At 24.9% G+C, this 18059-nt stretch overlaps 3 protein-coding genes across 7 annotated transcripts; 2 read left to right on the top strand and 1 right to left on the bottom strand.

Annotated features, from left to right (window-relative positions):
• The first annotated feature begins 699 nt into the window (after window positions 1–699).
• On the top strand, window positions 700–2869 carry LOC126908584 (MATH and LRR domain-containing protein PFE0570w). The gene has a single exon (XM_050690787.1). The coding sequence runs from the start codon at window positions 887–889 to the stop codon at window positions 2576–2578; it is 1692 nt and encodes a 563-aa protein (XP_050546744.1). The 5' UTR covers window positions 700–886; the 3' UTR covers window positions 2579–2869.
• Window positions 2870–3565: 696 nt separating this feature from the next.
• On the top strand, window positions 3566–12796 carry LOC126908386 (uncharacterized). 5 transcript variants are annotated; one of them, XR_007704763.1, is made up of 12 exons: window positions 3566–3815; window positions 4329–4661; window positions 7107–7236; window positions 7323–7440; window positions 7658–7771; window positions 9984–10132; window positions 10373–10509; window positions 10569–10718; window positions 10799–10961; window positions 11023–11347; window positions 11817–11979; window positions 12572–12796. XR_007704763.1 is itself a non-coding variant. In XM_050690401.1 (11 exons), the coding sequence occupies exons 1-11, from the start codon at window positions 3651–3653 to the stop codon at window positions 12588–12590; spliced, it is 1803 nt and encodes a 600-aa protein (XP_050546358.1). In that variant the 5' UTR covers window positions 3566–3650; the 3' UTR covers window positions 12591–12796. The 5 variants fall into 5 exon arrangements, 4 of the variants coding, with proteins under 4 accessions (XP_050546358.1, XP_050546360.1, XP_050546359.1 ...); XM_050690401.1 differs by lacking the exon at window positions 11817–11979; XM_050690403.1 differs by lacking the exon at window positions 11817–11979 and having other exon boundaries at window positions 11023–11351.
• On the bottom strand, window positions 11364–17628 carry LOC126908388 (myoneurin-like). The gene is made up of 8 exons (XM_050690406.1): window positions 16950–17628; window positions 15631–15812; window positions 15412–15555; window positions 14296–14427; window positions 13313–13477; window positions 12587–12640; window positions 12375–12525; window positions 11364–12308 (listed from the first exon to the last, which is right to left on the bottom strand). Exons 2-8 carry the CDS (start codon window positions 15757–15759, stop codon window positions 11629–11631), a joined length of 1455 nt encoding a protein of 484 aa, XP_050546363.1. The 5' UTR covers window positions 15760–15812; window positions 16950–17628; the 3' UTR covers window positions 11364–11628.
• Between the last annotated feature and the right edge of the window lie 431 nt (window positions 17629–18059).

The following is an 18059-nucleotide window of genomic DNA, read 5'->3' as shown; positions in this document are numbered from 1 at the left end:
CATTATCAGCAAAATATAACAAGTACTTATTGTTTCTAGAATCAATATAAATATCATAGGACACCAATAATTGATATATTTAATATATCTAAATATACTTGTATATTTAAGAGAAATATTTTTTCAGTCAAAGAAGAACATTTAAAAACATTTTATTATTACTTTTTTGGAAGGTTGATTTTTAAAATATTTTTTTATTGAAAACATAAATTACATTAATAATTGATTAACAAGTAATTAATTTATTCATTAATTAATCATAGTTAATGAGTAACGAACATTAAAATGTATCAATATTCATAAAATACATAAAATAATTTTTAAGGATTAACTTTATTTTTAAAAATATAGAAGATGATTAAATATTTAGATTATTTAAACTATCCCTGAATTGTATTCTAGCCTAGTTTTGAAAATTAATTAAACATTTGCGAATTGATAAAAACGCAAAGTCAATGACTTGGGAAAAACAAGTTTGCTTCCTAATTGATCCACACATGTATTCCAAAGTGAAGTATATTTTATAGCGTACAGTGATAAGGTCAAGATCGTGATGATGTAAGTTCATTGACCGTTAGCAGATTAATATTTAAAAATATGTTTATAATAAACGTTGTCGAGAGTATTTTGAGTGTGCATATTAATAATTATATGGAAACTGTAGGAACACATACACTAAGTGATATGCGTGTTAGCTAACGGTATTAGCTGAACTCGTATAAACAAATTTCAAATTATGTTGTACGGGTTTTTTCCACACGGCTATAATTTACAAACGGTCATCATCTATACTACCGGTTATGAACATCATCGGCGACGAAGCGTATGGCAAGAAACTCTAACCCAATACCCAAGTCAACTCCAGTGCATTTACTGAACGGCAACGATGACGGTCGCTCTGCGAATTGTTATTTTTTTGGTCGTCGCGGCGGTATGTTGCACTTTGACATTTGGCATCCCAATACCTGGCAAAACTATTACTTACGATCAACGGCAGAATGGTGAATTCAACTTACAGGTAGACTTGAAAGACATTGCACTTTTATTTTTGGGAGGATCTGAATTTTTAGGTGAAAGATCTTCAGGTACCAAATTGTTTAACACATTCGAACGCCGTCACCATGACAGTGAACATTCAAGGAAAAAAACTAAAAAATGTCCTTCGCACATTACTTCTACTACAACCACTACCACTGAAAACAATGTAAGCGATCAAGTTACTATTGCTACATACACACCGAATATGATAACTGAAAATAACTACAATCATGAAACTTCTAATACACTAATAGAAGAATCAAATTTAACACCATCACAAGCAAAAAAAGAATTATTGCAACAGAATCCAGTACTTCACCACAAACTAAGTGTTACTACAATTAATCCAGAATCCTCAAATTATCCAACTTCCAATGCAAATGAAATCTTAAATTTAGAATCTGGAAGCACTAATAATCCACTAGAAGTCAATGTTCAAAAATACTCGCAAATGATCACTAAAACAAACAAACCAGAAGAAAACTCTACCGAAGAAAATATGATCGCAGTGAAAACGTTAGACAGATCATCTATGAATGATATTGTATCTTCTCAAGTTTCTTCAGCCATAAAGGAAGAATACGAAAAATTGGTCGCAATAAATATGGCGACTAAATCTTCTCCTCATTTAAATAATGTGGAAAAGCCGGTAGATGTAAAATCTCAATCAAAAATAGAAAAAGTACAAGATTCTATAACTGAACGTTCTAGTATACCAGTAGGAGTTATAAAAACATCCTCATTAGATACTAAGCAGCCAACACAAAATAAACAAGTTGAAACTGAAAAATCTCCTGATATGGTTATTGTAAAAACTGTAGATAAACCAGTAGATGTCAAATCTGTGGTAAAGTCTGGTTCAGTTATTGACGTGAAGAGTGCAAGTGAAAATAATATTAAAAAAACTCAGGAGAATCCACAAACAAGTAATGAAAATTTAACCAAAAATACAGGAGATTCCTTGTTAAAGTTATCAGAAAGCGTCGTTAAACCTCAAGAAACAATTGTTTTAAAAACGGCAATAAAAGAAATAGTGGCCGAAAATCACGAAACTAGAGATAATTTAAATAAACCAGTAAAGTCAGGGGAAGTAGTAGGAACAAAAGTCAATCGAGAAAACTCAGTAAAACATACAGAAAATGCCAAAAAAGACATGGTTGTAGTAAAAACTGTGGAAAAACCTTCTGTGGCCGTACATCCTAAACCGGTAGAAATCAAAGCTCCTAATAATAGAGGATCTGAAAAATCAGTTGTTACCAGCTCTAAAACAACAGAAACGCAATCAAATGTAGGCAATAATAATACACAAGAAAAACCCGTTTCCAGTGAAAATATGATTTTTTTTAAGACTGTTGAAACTCCAACTACTCCTTCTGTAGTACAACTAAGCGCTACGACACAAACAAAGATAAATGCAAGCCCTTCGAAGACATTGCCATTGACTACAATCGGTACATCAGATTCAAGGAAAATAGGTGACCGTAAACCAATACCCTCTGTATCTCTAGGTGTAGCTCCTCCAACGATTGTTACAGCTTAACTGGGAAATATCCAAGAGAAATATGAATTACGACTGAAAAGTATTTGCCATGTTTTAAATGTTTAGTCATTTCATTTATGTATGTATTCGAAAATCAAATAACATTATTTAAAGTCAATTAATTAAGTTAATTAGGACGCTACAAGTTTATTATTATATTATACGTATTAAGTAAATTTGTTTGTGTGTCATTTTTAAATTGTATATTTCATTATGTAATATAAAATGACATAATAGATATAAATAAAAAAATATTGAAAAAATTATAAAAATGATTCACGATTATTTTAAGTTAAACTGTTACTTATTTATTAATTAATAACGACTGAATTTGAATTTTTATTAAAATAATCACTTAAACATAATCAAAACAATTTATTTTAAGTCGATTAGCTACTTAAATATGAACATAAATTTTAATATGGATGTTTACAAACGTATACTAGTAGTAATAATGCAATCTGTCTCCTGTTGAAAATTACACCACAAATCAATTATCAATAGATAATCGTTATTTTTTATCATAATTATATCTGCTGACCTTTTGTATCCCTCCTTACATTTTAATGATCTTATATTTGAGCCGCTTAGAATTCAAGGGGTATAAGGTACATTAAAAAGAAATTGAATTACGTGAAGTCAGACTAAAAATTAGAAGTTTTCTTTTAGGAAAAAAAAAATTTTATAAAACACATGAAAATAAATTTTATTTCATATGAAAAACAAATACTTAAAACTCGTTCTTCTCAAATTAAAAAAAAAATAATTTACAACTCTTAAATGTTACATGCCTCATTTATATCAATTTTATTCGAATCAAATACATTTGTTTTTATTAACAATTAAAATTGTTTAATTATAAAAAACACTATTTTTAATAGGTGTATAATAACTTTGACATTAAATAGTTTTATTAATAGTTAATTGTTAATTTATAAATCAAAAAAATTTTATGACATTTTAATTATAAGTTTTACATGGTCACAACTAAAATTGTTAGAATACAATACATTCAACATAATTATTCTAAAGAATAATATTTAAAAATATTCATTAATACGTATATTTTAATATGACTAACTTAAACGATGCACCTACGCTTTTACCATCTAAACCAATTTTATTTTTCTTTGAAGTTTTATTAGGTATAATACTTATTATACCAGCCATCATGTGGGCAATATTAAAAAAATTAGTTGAAACTCCAAAAAAAAATGTAAGAGGTCAAGTAATAGTGGTAAGTACATTATTATTTTGAAATATTGTCACTATTGAATATTACCCCATTATTACAATCGTGGTTATTATTATTTTTTGTTTTACTTTTTATAAATTTCTTACCTTATAATTTAATTTTAATTTAAGAATATACATGGTATTATTCGGTAAATAATATATAAACAATTAACCTAAAGCTAAGAAAATATTTTTGAAAAATATCAATTACATTTTTATAAATAAACCCTTAGAATAGTTCAAAATCATAAAATATATAACATTATCCCTGATTTTCAGGTTTATAGCTAACTTTTTAAGTCAAATCAACAGTTTTAACTATCTATTAATTGTAGACATAAGAACGATATGCAATAAACTAGATTTCAAATGTTGATTGTTTATCATTCAAAGGGTTAAATGAAATCAAATTTTTTCTCTTCGCACTTTAAATAACAAAAAATATTAAAATTATTATGTAACTATAGGATATACACGTTTTATTATAACTTTATTTAATTTTATAAAATTTTAGATCACAGGAGGTGGTCGTGGTTTAGGTCGAGAACTTTGCTTGAGATTTCACAGATTAGGTGCTAAAGTTGCTTGTGTGGACATTGATATCAAATGTGCCCGCAAAACAGCAGACATTATTAATGAAGGAGGTGGGGTAGCTAAAAGTTATTGTGTGGATATCACTAACAGAGAACAAATAAAATGTATGCACGCGGATATCGTTAAAGATTTAGGCCCAGTCGACATAATAGTGAACAGTGCGGGAATCGTTATGAGTCATGCTTATGTTAACCCTGATTCCGATAAGCTAATAGAGGACATCATAAATGTAAATTTATTGGGACAATTTTGGGTAAGATAAAATTAAAAGTACTTTAACTTCTTAGAAAAATGTTAAAATATATTCAATGTTTTTATTTAATTAATCTTGAACATTTTTACTTGCAAAATACAATTAAAAGACCTACGAAAGACTTCGGTTAATGTTACAAATACTTCAAAAATTGTATTTTTTTTTATTAATCGATAAATTCTTGTTATCGTCACAATATTGAGGTACACATTTTAATAGGTGATTTTTATTAACTCTAACCCCACTCGAAATTTCTTAAAATAATTATTCTAAGAAATATATTTTTTGAATTTTTTAGTTTTATATATTTTTTTATTTATCAATTGTTAATTATTTTTTTAATTTATCCCTTATATCTTATAAGAATGAAATTCATTTTTTTTAATAGTTATACTAATAGTATAACTTGTAATAGTATACATCTTTAACTAGCTGATAAAATAAAAAACGATAGCACAGAGAGAACGTGACATAGTTGGAACCAGACAAGTTAAACTAATATAATGTTTATAAGTTCAACATTTTTTAATTTTAAACTTTGATAAAAATCAACTTTAAATGATGAAATATTAGGTTGAAAATGACATTTTGAATTGTAATTTCGTACGGATTATTTTTATCATTAAATATCAATAACTTAATAAAAAAAATTTTTTTTTAATTATTTCTTTCATGCGTTTAGTAGTAAACTCTCGAAAAAGAGGTGATATAAAAAATCTAATTTCAAACTTGAAATCAGCGTAAAAATTTGGTTCAGTAAAGTATATATTGGTCTATAATCATTAAAAACTATTTTATTTTACTGTGTAATTTAGTATAAAAACGAATTTTATACTCCTATTAATTTGGAAATATTTAATTAAAAAAGGATTTTTTGAAGTGGCCATTTCTTAGAATAACGTAATAACGTAATCTACCTTTTCTTTTTTCAACATTTATTTCTATAACTCTTTTTACGGATTCTGTTTCATCTCTCCTCATAACATGGCCGTGAATTACACGAATATTAGCTAAAAATGACAATTTTAAGCTAGTTTTAAAATTCAAAGCAGTTTTTCTTAACTTTGAGGAGACAAAATAATTATAAATTTATATTTAATGTAAGTTAGATTCATATAAATTTTATAAAATTTGGTGGACTCATTCTTTGTTAAATACTTATAAGGTATTTTAAAACAAAAAAAANAGTTAGATTATAAGAAGTTAGATTCATATAAATTTTATAAAATTTGGTGGACTCATTCTTTGTTAAATACTTATAAGGTATTTTAAAACAAAAAAAAAAACAAAATAAAATTTGAACACAAAAATAACATGTTTTTTAACTAAGGCAATAATTTGCACATAAAAGATCGGGAAAATTTTTTTTTTTTAATTTATAGTTCGTAACATTGCTTTAATTTAACATATGTTTAAGGACGCAATATTTCCGGAAAATTTTCAAAAGTTAAGTTGAAAAAGCTGACTTTTATAAAAAAGTGTTTATTTTGAATCCCTCCCTTTTAACAGGTAAACGATCAGATTATCAAAAATATATACCAAATAAAAGGAAAGTTTAAAAAATGTTGAAATTTACTGATTTTAAAAATCGTAATTTTTTGGGTTATTTCCCCTATTTACAGGTAACAAGGAAATATTTTTTAATTTTTTAGGGTAATGTCTTCAACTAGATACGATTTATGATTTTGACGTATCGTTGAGAAAAAGTGGTGACAGACACAAAAAAAATATAAATAAATGTCATAGTAAAATTATTACCTTTTCAAATTCGCATTCAAGATAAAAATAAAGGTGAATTGGGATGAAAAGGTAGAGTAAAAAGTACTTATATTTTGTATTGTTCATTAGTTCGAATAATTTACTATAGCTATGGTTTGAACAGCGGCGGGTCTATAATTTTTTTATTACCTCTGAGAAAAAAACACAACGACTTTTGATCGTTTAGCGTGTCGTTGAGAAAAATCGGTCGAGTAAGAGCTAAGTAAAAAGTAGTGACAGACACAAAAAAAAAAATGGAAAATAAACACATCGTGGTAAAATTAATACCTTCTTAGCTTTGCATCGAAGCTAATATATAAACTATAAGATATAATTGTATTGAGTTCTGAATATTAAAATTGTAGCATCTATTTAAACACCAAGAGTTTCATAGAAATGATATATTTGAAGCTCCGAGTATTTCTGAACGTCTCCTCTGGCCTAGGTATAAAAATATCAATAACTTTTGAAGTACTGTTTCAAACATTGTTATCGACCAGTCATTTTCTTAAAAAGATATTTTTTACTTTAAAAGCTAGATGTATCAAAAAATATATAAAACTAAAAAAATACCAAAAATAATTTTCTTAATACAATTATTATTCTAGCCTTATTGATTAAATAATCATAATATATTTATGAACTAAAATATTTTATTATGGAATAATTGATATGACATTAATGTAGGTGAACAGAGAAATACTACCATCAATGCTAGAAAGAAATAGTGGACAAATCGTTGCCATATCTTCAATGTCCTCGATGAGTGGCTTATCCGGCATATCATCTTACGCCGCTACTAAATGGGCAACAAATGGTAAACAGAAAATTATGTATAAAAAAAAAAAATATTATGCAGGGTAATTTAATTAGACTTTCATTCTGTTTTATACTTTTGTAAAGGTATGATGGAATGTTTACACAACGAATTAAAAGCTCTAAACTCAAATGTAGTATCTACAACTGTATGCCCATATTTCATAGATACTAATCCAGAACTTTCAGACTATTTTGATCTCAGGTAAACACAATTAATAGTATAAAAAAAAACAATTGTAATAACAATTACTTGTATCAAATAAGATAATTATTTTATTTGATAATAAAAATTTTAATTATTAACACCTTTAACAAAACAGTATCATTTTAATATATTTTATTGTTATGATATGTAATAACATTACATCACGTTAGCTATAAATTACTTTATTATTGAACTATATTTATATTTATTTTAGAATTGAAAAAATGTCAACGTCTTATGCTGGTGAAATCATTATGTCAGGAATACTTAAAAACTGTCGAATTTTTTCGGTGCCAAATCATTTTATGGGAATAGTGGCATTAGCAAGGTAATATGTTTTAAAATAAACCTTTTATGTGATACCGTATTTTTACCTAAAACGCGAAATTAATTATTATAGTTAACTAAGCAAGTTTTATACTTTATAGAAATAATTGAAGTATTTTAATGTAAAACTAATCAATTAACTAACAAAATAATTGAATATGTACTGAGAACTATATTTATTTAAATATAATGTATTTTATTTGACACAGAGAGAGATACATTAATTAATACGCGTATATTGTGTATTTCGCTTAAATAGATGTCATCAATTAAATATTTTGGCTAAAATTAAGGCATTTTTTTTTAGGTTATTACCCGATAACTTACAAAATTATTTAAACAAAGTTTTTTATGTGAATATTTTACCACAACCGACGGATTTAAAAATTATATCGAAATACAAAGAAAAAATTTCAGAAAATTAATTTAATAAAATTAAATATACATAGAAAATATCATGAAATCTAAAAAAAAATTATGAATTATTGTATCCAAAAATAGTGTTACTACAAATAATTATTAATTTACTAGAATAACATATCAATATCTTCGCAATACTCTTATTTTATAGTATTAATATAAATATTTATAGAGGTGTTCTCAGGGTTTTGACTTTGGTTAGGGGATATATACACCTTCCCCAAGAGAATACCTCTGTATTTATATGTATGTATGTGTATAATTAAATTAGATCTATTTTAATTGAAAATCATTAATGTATGTAATTTTTTTTTCTTTTTTTCTTTATTTATAATTGTGTCTAAACAATGTTGCAATATTGAAATTTTCACGGTTGAGTATAATATTCAAAAACAATAAATATATTTATCACTAGAGTTTTTTTAAGTTTTTCATTCTATCCTAAATATTTTCTTATATAATTGAAGATATCTCTCATTCCTAGTTTGATGTTTAGTTGTAGAAAATAGTTATGTACAGTTTTTCAGTTATAGTCCAAGAATAATGATTTTCATTCGGAATCTCAAAAGCCTGAAATCTTTAATACATTCATAAAAATGATCTTTATTAAAATATTAATTTAAAACTAAAAAGTATAAAAATCGCTTATACGTATTTCGGAAAAAATGTTACCGCGATTAACGCTAACATATACATTAACACCCTGACGAAAAATATTCCCTTATATATAACCCTAGTGATCTTTTAACTTCGTGATGTTATCACCAGTTAATTATTCACACTTTTCCAGTTTTCACAATTTTAAAAGTGATTTTTGTAGTTATGAGATCCCAATTAATTAAATTATTTTTAATTTTGAACATTTCTATTGCCTCCCTCATATTAAGTTCCGTGTAATTATTTATTGACATAAATGATTGATTTTATAATATTTAATTTCAACATTAAGACGCTAAAATTAACTTATTGAGATTACCCCGATATCACAAGGCAATAAAACTGCAAGACATTTAAAATTAAACTCTTTTGTTCTTATTAATAAAATAAGTTTTTAGTTATTTAATTATCACTATGATGCACATCACAATTTAAATTAAGTAAGAATATTCAATTACATTTAAATTAAAATATTATGATAAGTTTAAAAATCATTTTCTAAATTTGTTCAGTATTACCTTACTTGACCCCTCTACACAATATTAATACAATAATAATGTATCTCGAAATTTTTAATTGTGAGATAATCGATTTCTATCTACCATAAAAGTTACATGTGAATGACTGTTTGTATTTAAAATAATAGACATACCAATGCATTTAGTTAAAGTTTTTGCATAATTAAATAGTATAATTTAGTTTATTATTTTAACATATTGGTGTAATGTCAAAAATAATTTTTTTTAGATAAACTTATACTGTATTGATAGTGCAATATGATAAAAATAATTTTGTTATCATGTATGTCTAAATTGTAAATTATTATCAGGAATATTTGCGGTTGTAATTAATTATTCCTTAAAATTATGCTTCATTAATTTTAATTATTTATTTCATTTAAATTAAATATTTTAATCATTTTTATAGTATTCGGTCAAAAACTAAATAATCAATATCGTTGCAACGATAAAATATATTTTTATTGTTATTTATAAAGTTAGAATAATTAAGTGATATTAATTTATAATGTCACTTAGTAATATTATACACAGAACATTGCAGTGAGTTATTTTTTATTTTTTATACAGTAAATCGTATTAATATATTTGGTAATAAAATTATTACTTGGATTTTAGTCAATTTATTGGGCTCCCATCTCTTGGTCCTAAAGTTACAAGCTTCTTAAATCCAGAGGTTTTAAGTCCTTGGTCAGTTGATTTAATTCGTACAAAAACAAGAAAACATTTCCCTAGGCCGAATGAAACATCTCGTATTAGAAAACATGGTTGGTTTACAAGAATGGCAACTAAAGATGGGCGTAGAGTATTGCAACGAAGGATACTCAAAGGCCGTTTTGTTTTAAGTCATTAATATTTTTTTAGTAAAAATAGTTTGGTTTTTTAATGTAATTTGTAAATTTTAAATTAACAATAATAAAAGATGTTATTAAATATACTATTTGTTGTTCATTATAGTTTTTAAAAACCTTACCATGTGCTAATTCTTATAATAATTTTTATACTAGTGTTAATGATCTCTGGGTGTCGTTCATTTCAATCGGTTCAGTTTTACAGTGATTTACAAGGAAAAATAAAAGTGAATTCTAAATCTGTTCGAAATGTTAATTATTGTATACCAGTACTTACAGAAGAAAGAAAAAAGGTAAATAGATAAGCTATTCCTCTCAAAGTTCTATTAAATTGAAATGACATGATTTTTAGACAATTAATAAAATTGTTACTTTACAAATCTCTGGTCACTATTTAAATTGTACTTCATTTATACGAGATGGTAACATTTTGGCTAACTGGAAAATGATTAATCTTCCAGAAGATATCTTTAAATTCAACTTAGATGATGTTTATAATACAGTAAGTATTATTTGACCTATTCTAGCTTGTTTTGTTAAAAATGTTAACAAAGAAATAATGTGCATAAAAATTGAAATTAGGTAGTTGAAGTTATGAAAGATTTACCTGAAGGTGATGTTTATCTAATAGAAAATTATGTAAAAATGCCCAGTAATGTAAATGTTGCTGGTGCCAATCTTTTTTACATCAAGCTACAAATGCTGGCTATGCTTATTGCACTAATCAATAGTAAATCAAATTTCGGTAATTAAACTTAAAAAAAAATAAGGTTAATGATTTTAAGTACCTGTATTTTATTAAATAGATCAGACAAATAACAAAGTACTTTTGTTAAAAGCACGCTTACATGCTAGGTTATTTAGAATAATTGTTGGTACTGAAATCATTTCTTCACAGACAATAACTGAATCAATGTTAAAGGGTAATTTTCCAGAGTATATAACTCCCATTTTCCCATCAATTGATGCAGTTTTAATGTATAACTCAATCAAAAATCCTGCAATAAAAGAATTGATGTCTAATGGACTTATGATAACTATTGCATTTGTTGATTTAATTTTGAATTCCAATCCGAATAGTTTACAAGCACTTACAAGAAGTACAAGAAAAAAACAAAAAAATAATGATTTGTAGGTATAATAATTTTTTAATTATTAATCAATTTTCTTTATATATATAAAAAAAAAATAATTACATAATAATTAATAGAATGATAATAATAATGTTAATTACATCAAACCTATAGAACTTGAAAAACAAAAGTTATATTATTTGGTATAGTGAATGAAGTAATACTGTTTTACGCAACTGATCATATTTTAAAATTTATCCTTAAATATATTAAATTCCTTATTTAAACTTTAATATAAAAAAATATGTAAATAAAATTTAGAAGAAAGAAAAAGTAATATTAAAAAAATCTTGTTTCCATATGTTTCTTTTTAACATGTCTGTTTAAATCATTTTTTTGTTGATATTTCTTATTACATACTTCACATTTATAAGGCTTTTCACCAGTATGTACTCTCATATGTATTCTAACTTTTTCGGGTCGACTGAACTTTCTCATACAGACTTCACAACAATATTTTTTTTCAGTATGTATAGCTTCATGTTGACGTAATGTTGATAAGCACTTAAATGATGAATCACAAATAAAACATTGATATGGTCTTTCACCTGTATGTTGTCGTTGATGTACACCTAATTGAGATTTATTAGGAAGCTGTTTACCGCATATTTCACACATAAAATTCATATAGTGAGTTCTTTCATGATAAAGTTTAGATACTTCTGACATAAAATTCTTGTTACAATATTGACAGGTATATTCTTCTGTATTATTTGCAAAATTGTAGGCATAGGCCCAACCTTTAATGCCAGGTAAGTTATGGGCTTTTATATGATGTACTAAATTGTGTAGGCTATCAAAACAAAACATACATAAATCACAGGGAAAATAATGTTCTGGGTAGTGTAGCTTTACATGATTTTCAAATTCAGATGTATTAGAACAACGACGGAAACAGTGATGACAATCTAATTTTTTTAAATTATGACTCATGAGAATGTGTTGTCTTAAATTTTTACCTTAATAAACAAATAGACAAATTTTAATCTTCTAAGCTTAAAATATTTATTGTACTAATACTTTACCATCATTAAATGTTAGTGTACAGCGCAAACATTGAGTCTTATTTTTTTTGTCAAAAGATTCACGTGTCATGTGACAGAAGTTTTTCTTTGCATATGGTCTTCCATTTCTGACATAAGTTTCTAGTTTAAAGTTATAATTTTCTTTATTTTCCTTAAATAAAATTAATTTGAATTAATAAAAAAAAAATTGTTTTCAGATCAACAAAAAATACCTGATCAAAAATGTTATTTTTATTGCATCTTTTGTTGACTTTCATTGTTGTCATCTATAATATCAATATAAAAATTTAGACATTACTTATTATATAATTATTTATTATATTATAAAAATAAAAATATAATATGACAATAAAAAAAATAAATAAAATCCTTGTACATATAAATTTCAATTATTATGAATATAGTGTACAATCAACTTGTTCTTTTTTTTTGTTTTTTTTTTTTTAATTATTTTGTAACATTGTTATTTTTTTTTTTTATCAAAATTTTAGTCAGTGAACTAATAAAATAATAACTATTGAATAAAATTTATACCAAAATATTATTTCTAAACTTTTAAAAATTTTATAATTAATAATGAAAAAAAAAACTATATCTACAATTAATTTTTTTCAATAAAAAAGTATTGATATTGTATAAAGGGTAAAGGGGAAAACAGTAATATTCTATTTTTTTCGATTTAGATTTTATGGTTGGATTCAATAGCCCATTAGCAGTAGTATTAAATAATGAAATCTATTTGATGAAAATTAATTAATTTTTTTTTATTATTTAAGTGTCTATTTTTGTTTTATCATAAAAGAATATTTTACACATTAGGAATTTATAGCATATTTATTTATTTCTTGCTATTTGAAAGATGTGCAGAAAAAGACAATTACTGTTTTTTCCCTTTATTCTTCATATTGATTTTATGTTTTTATTTTAACATAAATAACCTTTGTTAAAACATCATTTTTAAGTAGTTCTACTTCAGAATTTCCTATTATTGCTGACATAAGTTTAGTTGTGTTGTAGCAAAATTCAAACACTGGATAAACATCTTCTATTTGACTAACACATTTTTGACAAATTTTCAATGATAATTCATCATCAGGTGAAACCTAATAATAAAAACCCATATAAAATTCAATGTGATTATAAAAAAGTAATATTTACTTAAACTCTAATCAACTTTTTCAAAGTCTAAAAAATATGTTTATAAATTAACACTTGCAACCAGTGTTGAATTTAAATAAGAAAAAGTAGGGTCAGATTAAGATCTAATGAGCGCCAGGGTGGTACCTTGAGATGGACTCCCCCTATGAAAAATACTGTTCCCATAAAAATGTTATGAGCAAAAAAAAAACCAGAAAACCTCTGTCAGTTATCATGTCTAGGCTAGTAAAATTCTAGAAGGTTTTTTTTAAGCCCGTGGCTTTTGGACCCTATGGTGTTCGCTCCCCTTGTCCCCTTAATCAAGATCTGTGAAAAATTATGAAATTTTAGGGTCACAATAAATTTTTTTTACTTATTTGCATTAATCAAAAAACATTTTTACGAATACCTGACCAGCCCTAGCTCTTATAAAGCCAGGATAAAGTAATTTATTTTCGTGAAAAAAGTGTTGAACGAAAAAAAGTGTATACACCATTATAAACATTTTTAATGGCTTTTAATCAAAAAGTTACTACTATCCACTGAATATGTGTATTACAATCACAATTCATATGTACAGAGATAGGTGCTGTTAAAATATACCAAATGTAACAAGATATGGATTAAACGTGTTTTTATAAAGGAAGTGATTTTTTTTAAGAAACACAAAATATAGCTATTTTCCATTAAAAATTTAATTAATACATAAATATACCGTCTACGGACCAATTAGATTATCTCTCTCTTTCAATCTGCATTTAAATGTCACCTACAAATAACTTACATGTAGCAACAAAAAAGCATTTATTTTATCAGCCAACAGATTTGATTTTTGTCGAGTATTGTATTCAAATATATTTATCGATCCAGGATTACCACAGATACGACATAATGCCTTTATTTTTTCCAGAAGTGCCTGAAAACCAAACTTATATAACATTTTTGGAAAAGTAAATATTTTTTAACTATTCTAAAAATAAATATTTTTATGTCTTGTATAACATCAAAATAAATAAACAATTAATTTTTAAAGTTTTTAATCTATTGATAATTTGTGTATATCAAAACTTTTAATATCTTTCTTTATATTTTTAATTTTTTTACGACTAATAATAATTCATTACCAAATAAAATATTAGTATTAAAATAATACTTTATATCAAATATTTTACTTTATGAAAGTTTCACTAAACTTTGTACAATACTTTAAAAGATTATTTTTGAAGAAATTTTGTTTTTTTTTTTAAATGTAAAACTCAATTTTAAACTATTTCTTGAAAAATCATAGTATTATTAAAAAAAATATACTAGTTATTGATCAGTTAAAATTTTACTTAGACCATTTTCCATTTAATAGTAAAAAATTATTGGTTCCCATTTAACTTTCAAAAATTACTCCTAAAATATACGCTTAGGAATAATTTTTTCTTGCAATAAACTTTATATTTATAATGGTCTTCTATATAAATAAAATTTTAATCTATACATTTTTATGAAAAAAATATTATTTAACGAAAATATGGACGCTAGTATACTTAATAAATCAAACTGTTTATATTTTTTTTTATCAGTTTCTATTTTTAGGAAAAAATAAAAGACAAATGATTGATCGTTGGACTGAATACTAGTGTGCGTTCACTCTTTATTTGTAATATTATACAGAGTGTTCAGAGCAATAGAAACCCGTTTCCTGACTTACTGAACACTCTGTATAAAATTATTTATGAACAATAAAAACATAATATTAGCCTCAAAACTAAAACAAGCAGCAAATACTATAATAAAGCCAATGGGAGGTACCCCTACTGATCCCCAAAACCCGTTATATGTTATACTTGATGTAGCGATTTTATTTTTTCCTTAAATTCTTATTTCTAAATTGAATGTTGTTAAATTTTACCAAATTTTCTTTATTTTTAACTTGTAAAAACTTCATCATAAGCTCATTTGTTTCAATGCCTGTTTTAACAATCCGGCTAATAGTGGTAATCTGATTTACACAGCTCTCGCATGCCATAGATGATAGACGATCATTAATTGCTACCTTAAATTAAAATTCAATAATAAAAATAGTAACTCTATTTCTTTATATCTAAAATGCATTTCAATGAATACATACTTGAATTGGTAGTAAATTATTAATTTTTTCAGCCAAATCTAACGATTGTCCAAGAGATCCAAATATATTCATCGAACCGATGTCACCACATATCCGACATAGTTTTTTAATTCTTTCACAAAATGACATTGTAAAGTAGAAATACTTTTTTGTATTTAAATTTATATTTGTTTATATTAAACCTAAAAAAAAATTGTACGTGCATCATTTAGAGTAGAAATGTAATTAAAAAGAGTAGTGGTCTAAACTGTCGTAAAAATTGCTGATAGTTCTTTGTTCTTACTGGAATATATTTTAAGATTTATGCTTAGTTATTCTTATGCTTGACTGTAAGGACCAGCAGTTAATGATTAAGCGTTTTTTTTATTCAAGAATGTAAAAATATTTTCATATTCACATAGAAAATCAGAAAAATATTCAGATGGTTTATGGTTCAATGATACCATAGGGGCAAGTAGGAGATGATATAGCTATTTAGCACCCCAAAAAGATTTCACCATTCTTTTAAATTTCTTTTACTACTGTATAAATAATAACTGCATTATTTTAATTTAAAATTTCAAAAACTTGCTTTGTATAGTGTATTTGTTTTAGCGTGCAATGTTTTTGATGAAGTATATGAATTTCACTTAAAACATATTAATATTATTTAGTTTCGACAATTATAGTTATTTTAACTAAAATTGTTTAACTATAAACCATGCGGTATTCTATCCAGTGGTAGGAAAACAATGCATGTATATAGAATTATTGTATATTTATAAATAGTTATAAAGAAGGTTGGGTACATTACTTCGTGCGGAGCAAGAAAAAATTGTTTTGTCTTTGGAACTTCAGCATCTCAAGTTCCAAACACTATGAGCTCCTATAATTGGTCCTAAAATTAGGGTGGCGCAATACATGCGCTATAGTAAAATAAATTACATTGAAAGAAATTGTATAAATTATAACAAATTAAAAAATATTGTTTAAAAAGTCATACGACTAAATAAAAATGTATAGTTAAGGTATAAAAATCATATTACAAATTTAGTTAAAATGATTAAGAACCTCTAGTTCTAAATTTTCTCTTGGTTTCGATACTAGAGTATTTAAATTCACTATATCTTTTATATATTAATTAATGTTTAAAGAATAAAATAAACATTTTTTCCTGAAAAATATTAAATAAATATATAATATAATTATTATTTATTTATTTAATTATATTTCTCAGCGAGAAATTTTCATTTTTTAGTCTAATTTACACTACTATTTGCAAGTAAGCAAATAAGAAAAGTATTGATTAATAAACATTTTTGTTTAATATCGGTACTTACGATAGAACTTTTTTGTTTTGTTATTTTGTAGTTAGATACTGAAAAATAATAACTATTAAAAATATAAATTATCACGACAATTAATCATTAACGCATTGAACACATTATAAAAGGAGCAATTCTATAAAATGGTTTACCAATTATTTGACGTATTCAACGGACTAACTTATATGTTCATGACTAGAGAAAAAAGTCATCAGCTGCTTAATTGCAGAATATTGTAGAAGCGATAGTTGATGGAAAATAATAATAAAACCAAAAACACAGTGTGACCATTAATAATAGTAATAATATAAATACAATTATCCTCTCCGTTTTGATAAAATTAAACCTTTTTTTGTGCATACTAACAAATAATTAAAATTCTAATTGTCAAATCGACATTTAATACTTTTTTTCAATCGATATATACTTAATATCTTTTAAAGTACTTAATGCTTAAAGTATAATGATAACTGTCATATGCACGGTACGTTTTTTGGTCTAGGGTTGTGTATAGATTGACATTTCTGGAGAGGACTTAATATCCCTATAGCAAAATTTTATTTGTATTTCTATTAAAATTAATAATAAAAGTACAGATAAAATCATGTAAGCTCCCCATAACATTTTTCTTAGATTATTCTAGCTTACTAAAAATTTTACAAAATATCTTCTTTAAGGATAAAAATTATCAGTAAATAAAACGGGCAATTTTACATTTTTCAATATTGCGCTTAAAAAAACAATTTATATGTAACTTTTAAGACTTAATTATATTTATATATTAAATAAATGCAAAAGTTGGATTCATATAAATCAATCGAAATCCTAGTCCAATAAAAAATACAAATAGATCTGACTAATTTTTTGTGAATTATATATTTTGTACCAATATCGCATTTTTCATTTCAATAAAACTTCAATTTTAACTAATATAAATTATATTTTTTAAGGTTAAAATAGAACCTATTAAATGTTTAATGCAAAATTAATTCAATATTACTAGTTGTAATTGAATGAACTTGTATATATATATATATTTTTTTTTATGCTATAAGTTATAAAAATAATTGCTAAAAAATATTCAAGGAAATTCTATAAATTTAATTTATTTTACATTGTAGTATG

This window comes from Daktulosphaira vitifoliae, unplaced genomic scaffold (genome assembly GCF_025091365.1).
Source record: "Daktulosphaira vitifoliae isolate Bord-2020 unplaced genomic scaffold, ASM2509136v1 Scaffold_5, whole genome shotgun sequence".
NCBI lineage: Eukaryota > Metazoa > Arthropoda > Insecta > Hemiptera > Phylloxeridae > Daktulosphaira > Daktulosphaira vitifoliae.
This window is presented reverse-complemented; position numbering and strand designations above follow the sequence as displayed.

Bases quoted from the DNA above. Each gene is read 5' to 3' on its own strand.
- LOC126908388 (XM_050690406.1), bottom strand. From the start codon at position 15,759: ATGTCATTTTGTGAAAGAATTAAAAAACTATGTCGGATATGTGGTGAC. The intron at 13,478-14,295 runs GTAAGTTATTTG...TTTTATTATTAG, and splicing joins ATGCTTTTTTGTTGCTACAT to GTTTCACCTGATGATGAATT. The intron at 12,309-12,374 runs GTAAAGTATTAG...TTGTTTATTAAG, and splicing joins TACACTAACATTTAATGATG to GTAAAAATTTAAGACAACAC.
- LOC126908584 (XM_050690787.1), top strand. From the start codon at position 887: ATGACGGTCGCTCTGCGAATTGTTATTTTTTTGGTCGTCGCGGCGGTA.
- LOC126908386 (XM_050690401.1), top strand. From the start codon at position 3,651: ATGACTAACTTAAACGATGCACCTACGCTTTTACCATCTAAACCAATT. The intron at 10,133-10,372 runs GTTGGTTTACAA...TTTTTATACTAG, and splicing joins ATCTCGTATTAGAAAACATG to TGTTAATGATCTCTGGGTGT. The intron at 10,510-10,568 runs GTAAATAGATAA...CATGATTTTTAG, and splicing joins TTACAGAAGAAAGAAAAAAG to ACAATTAATAAAATTGTTAC.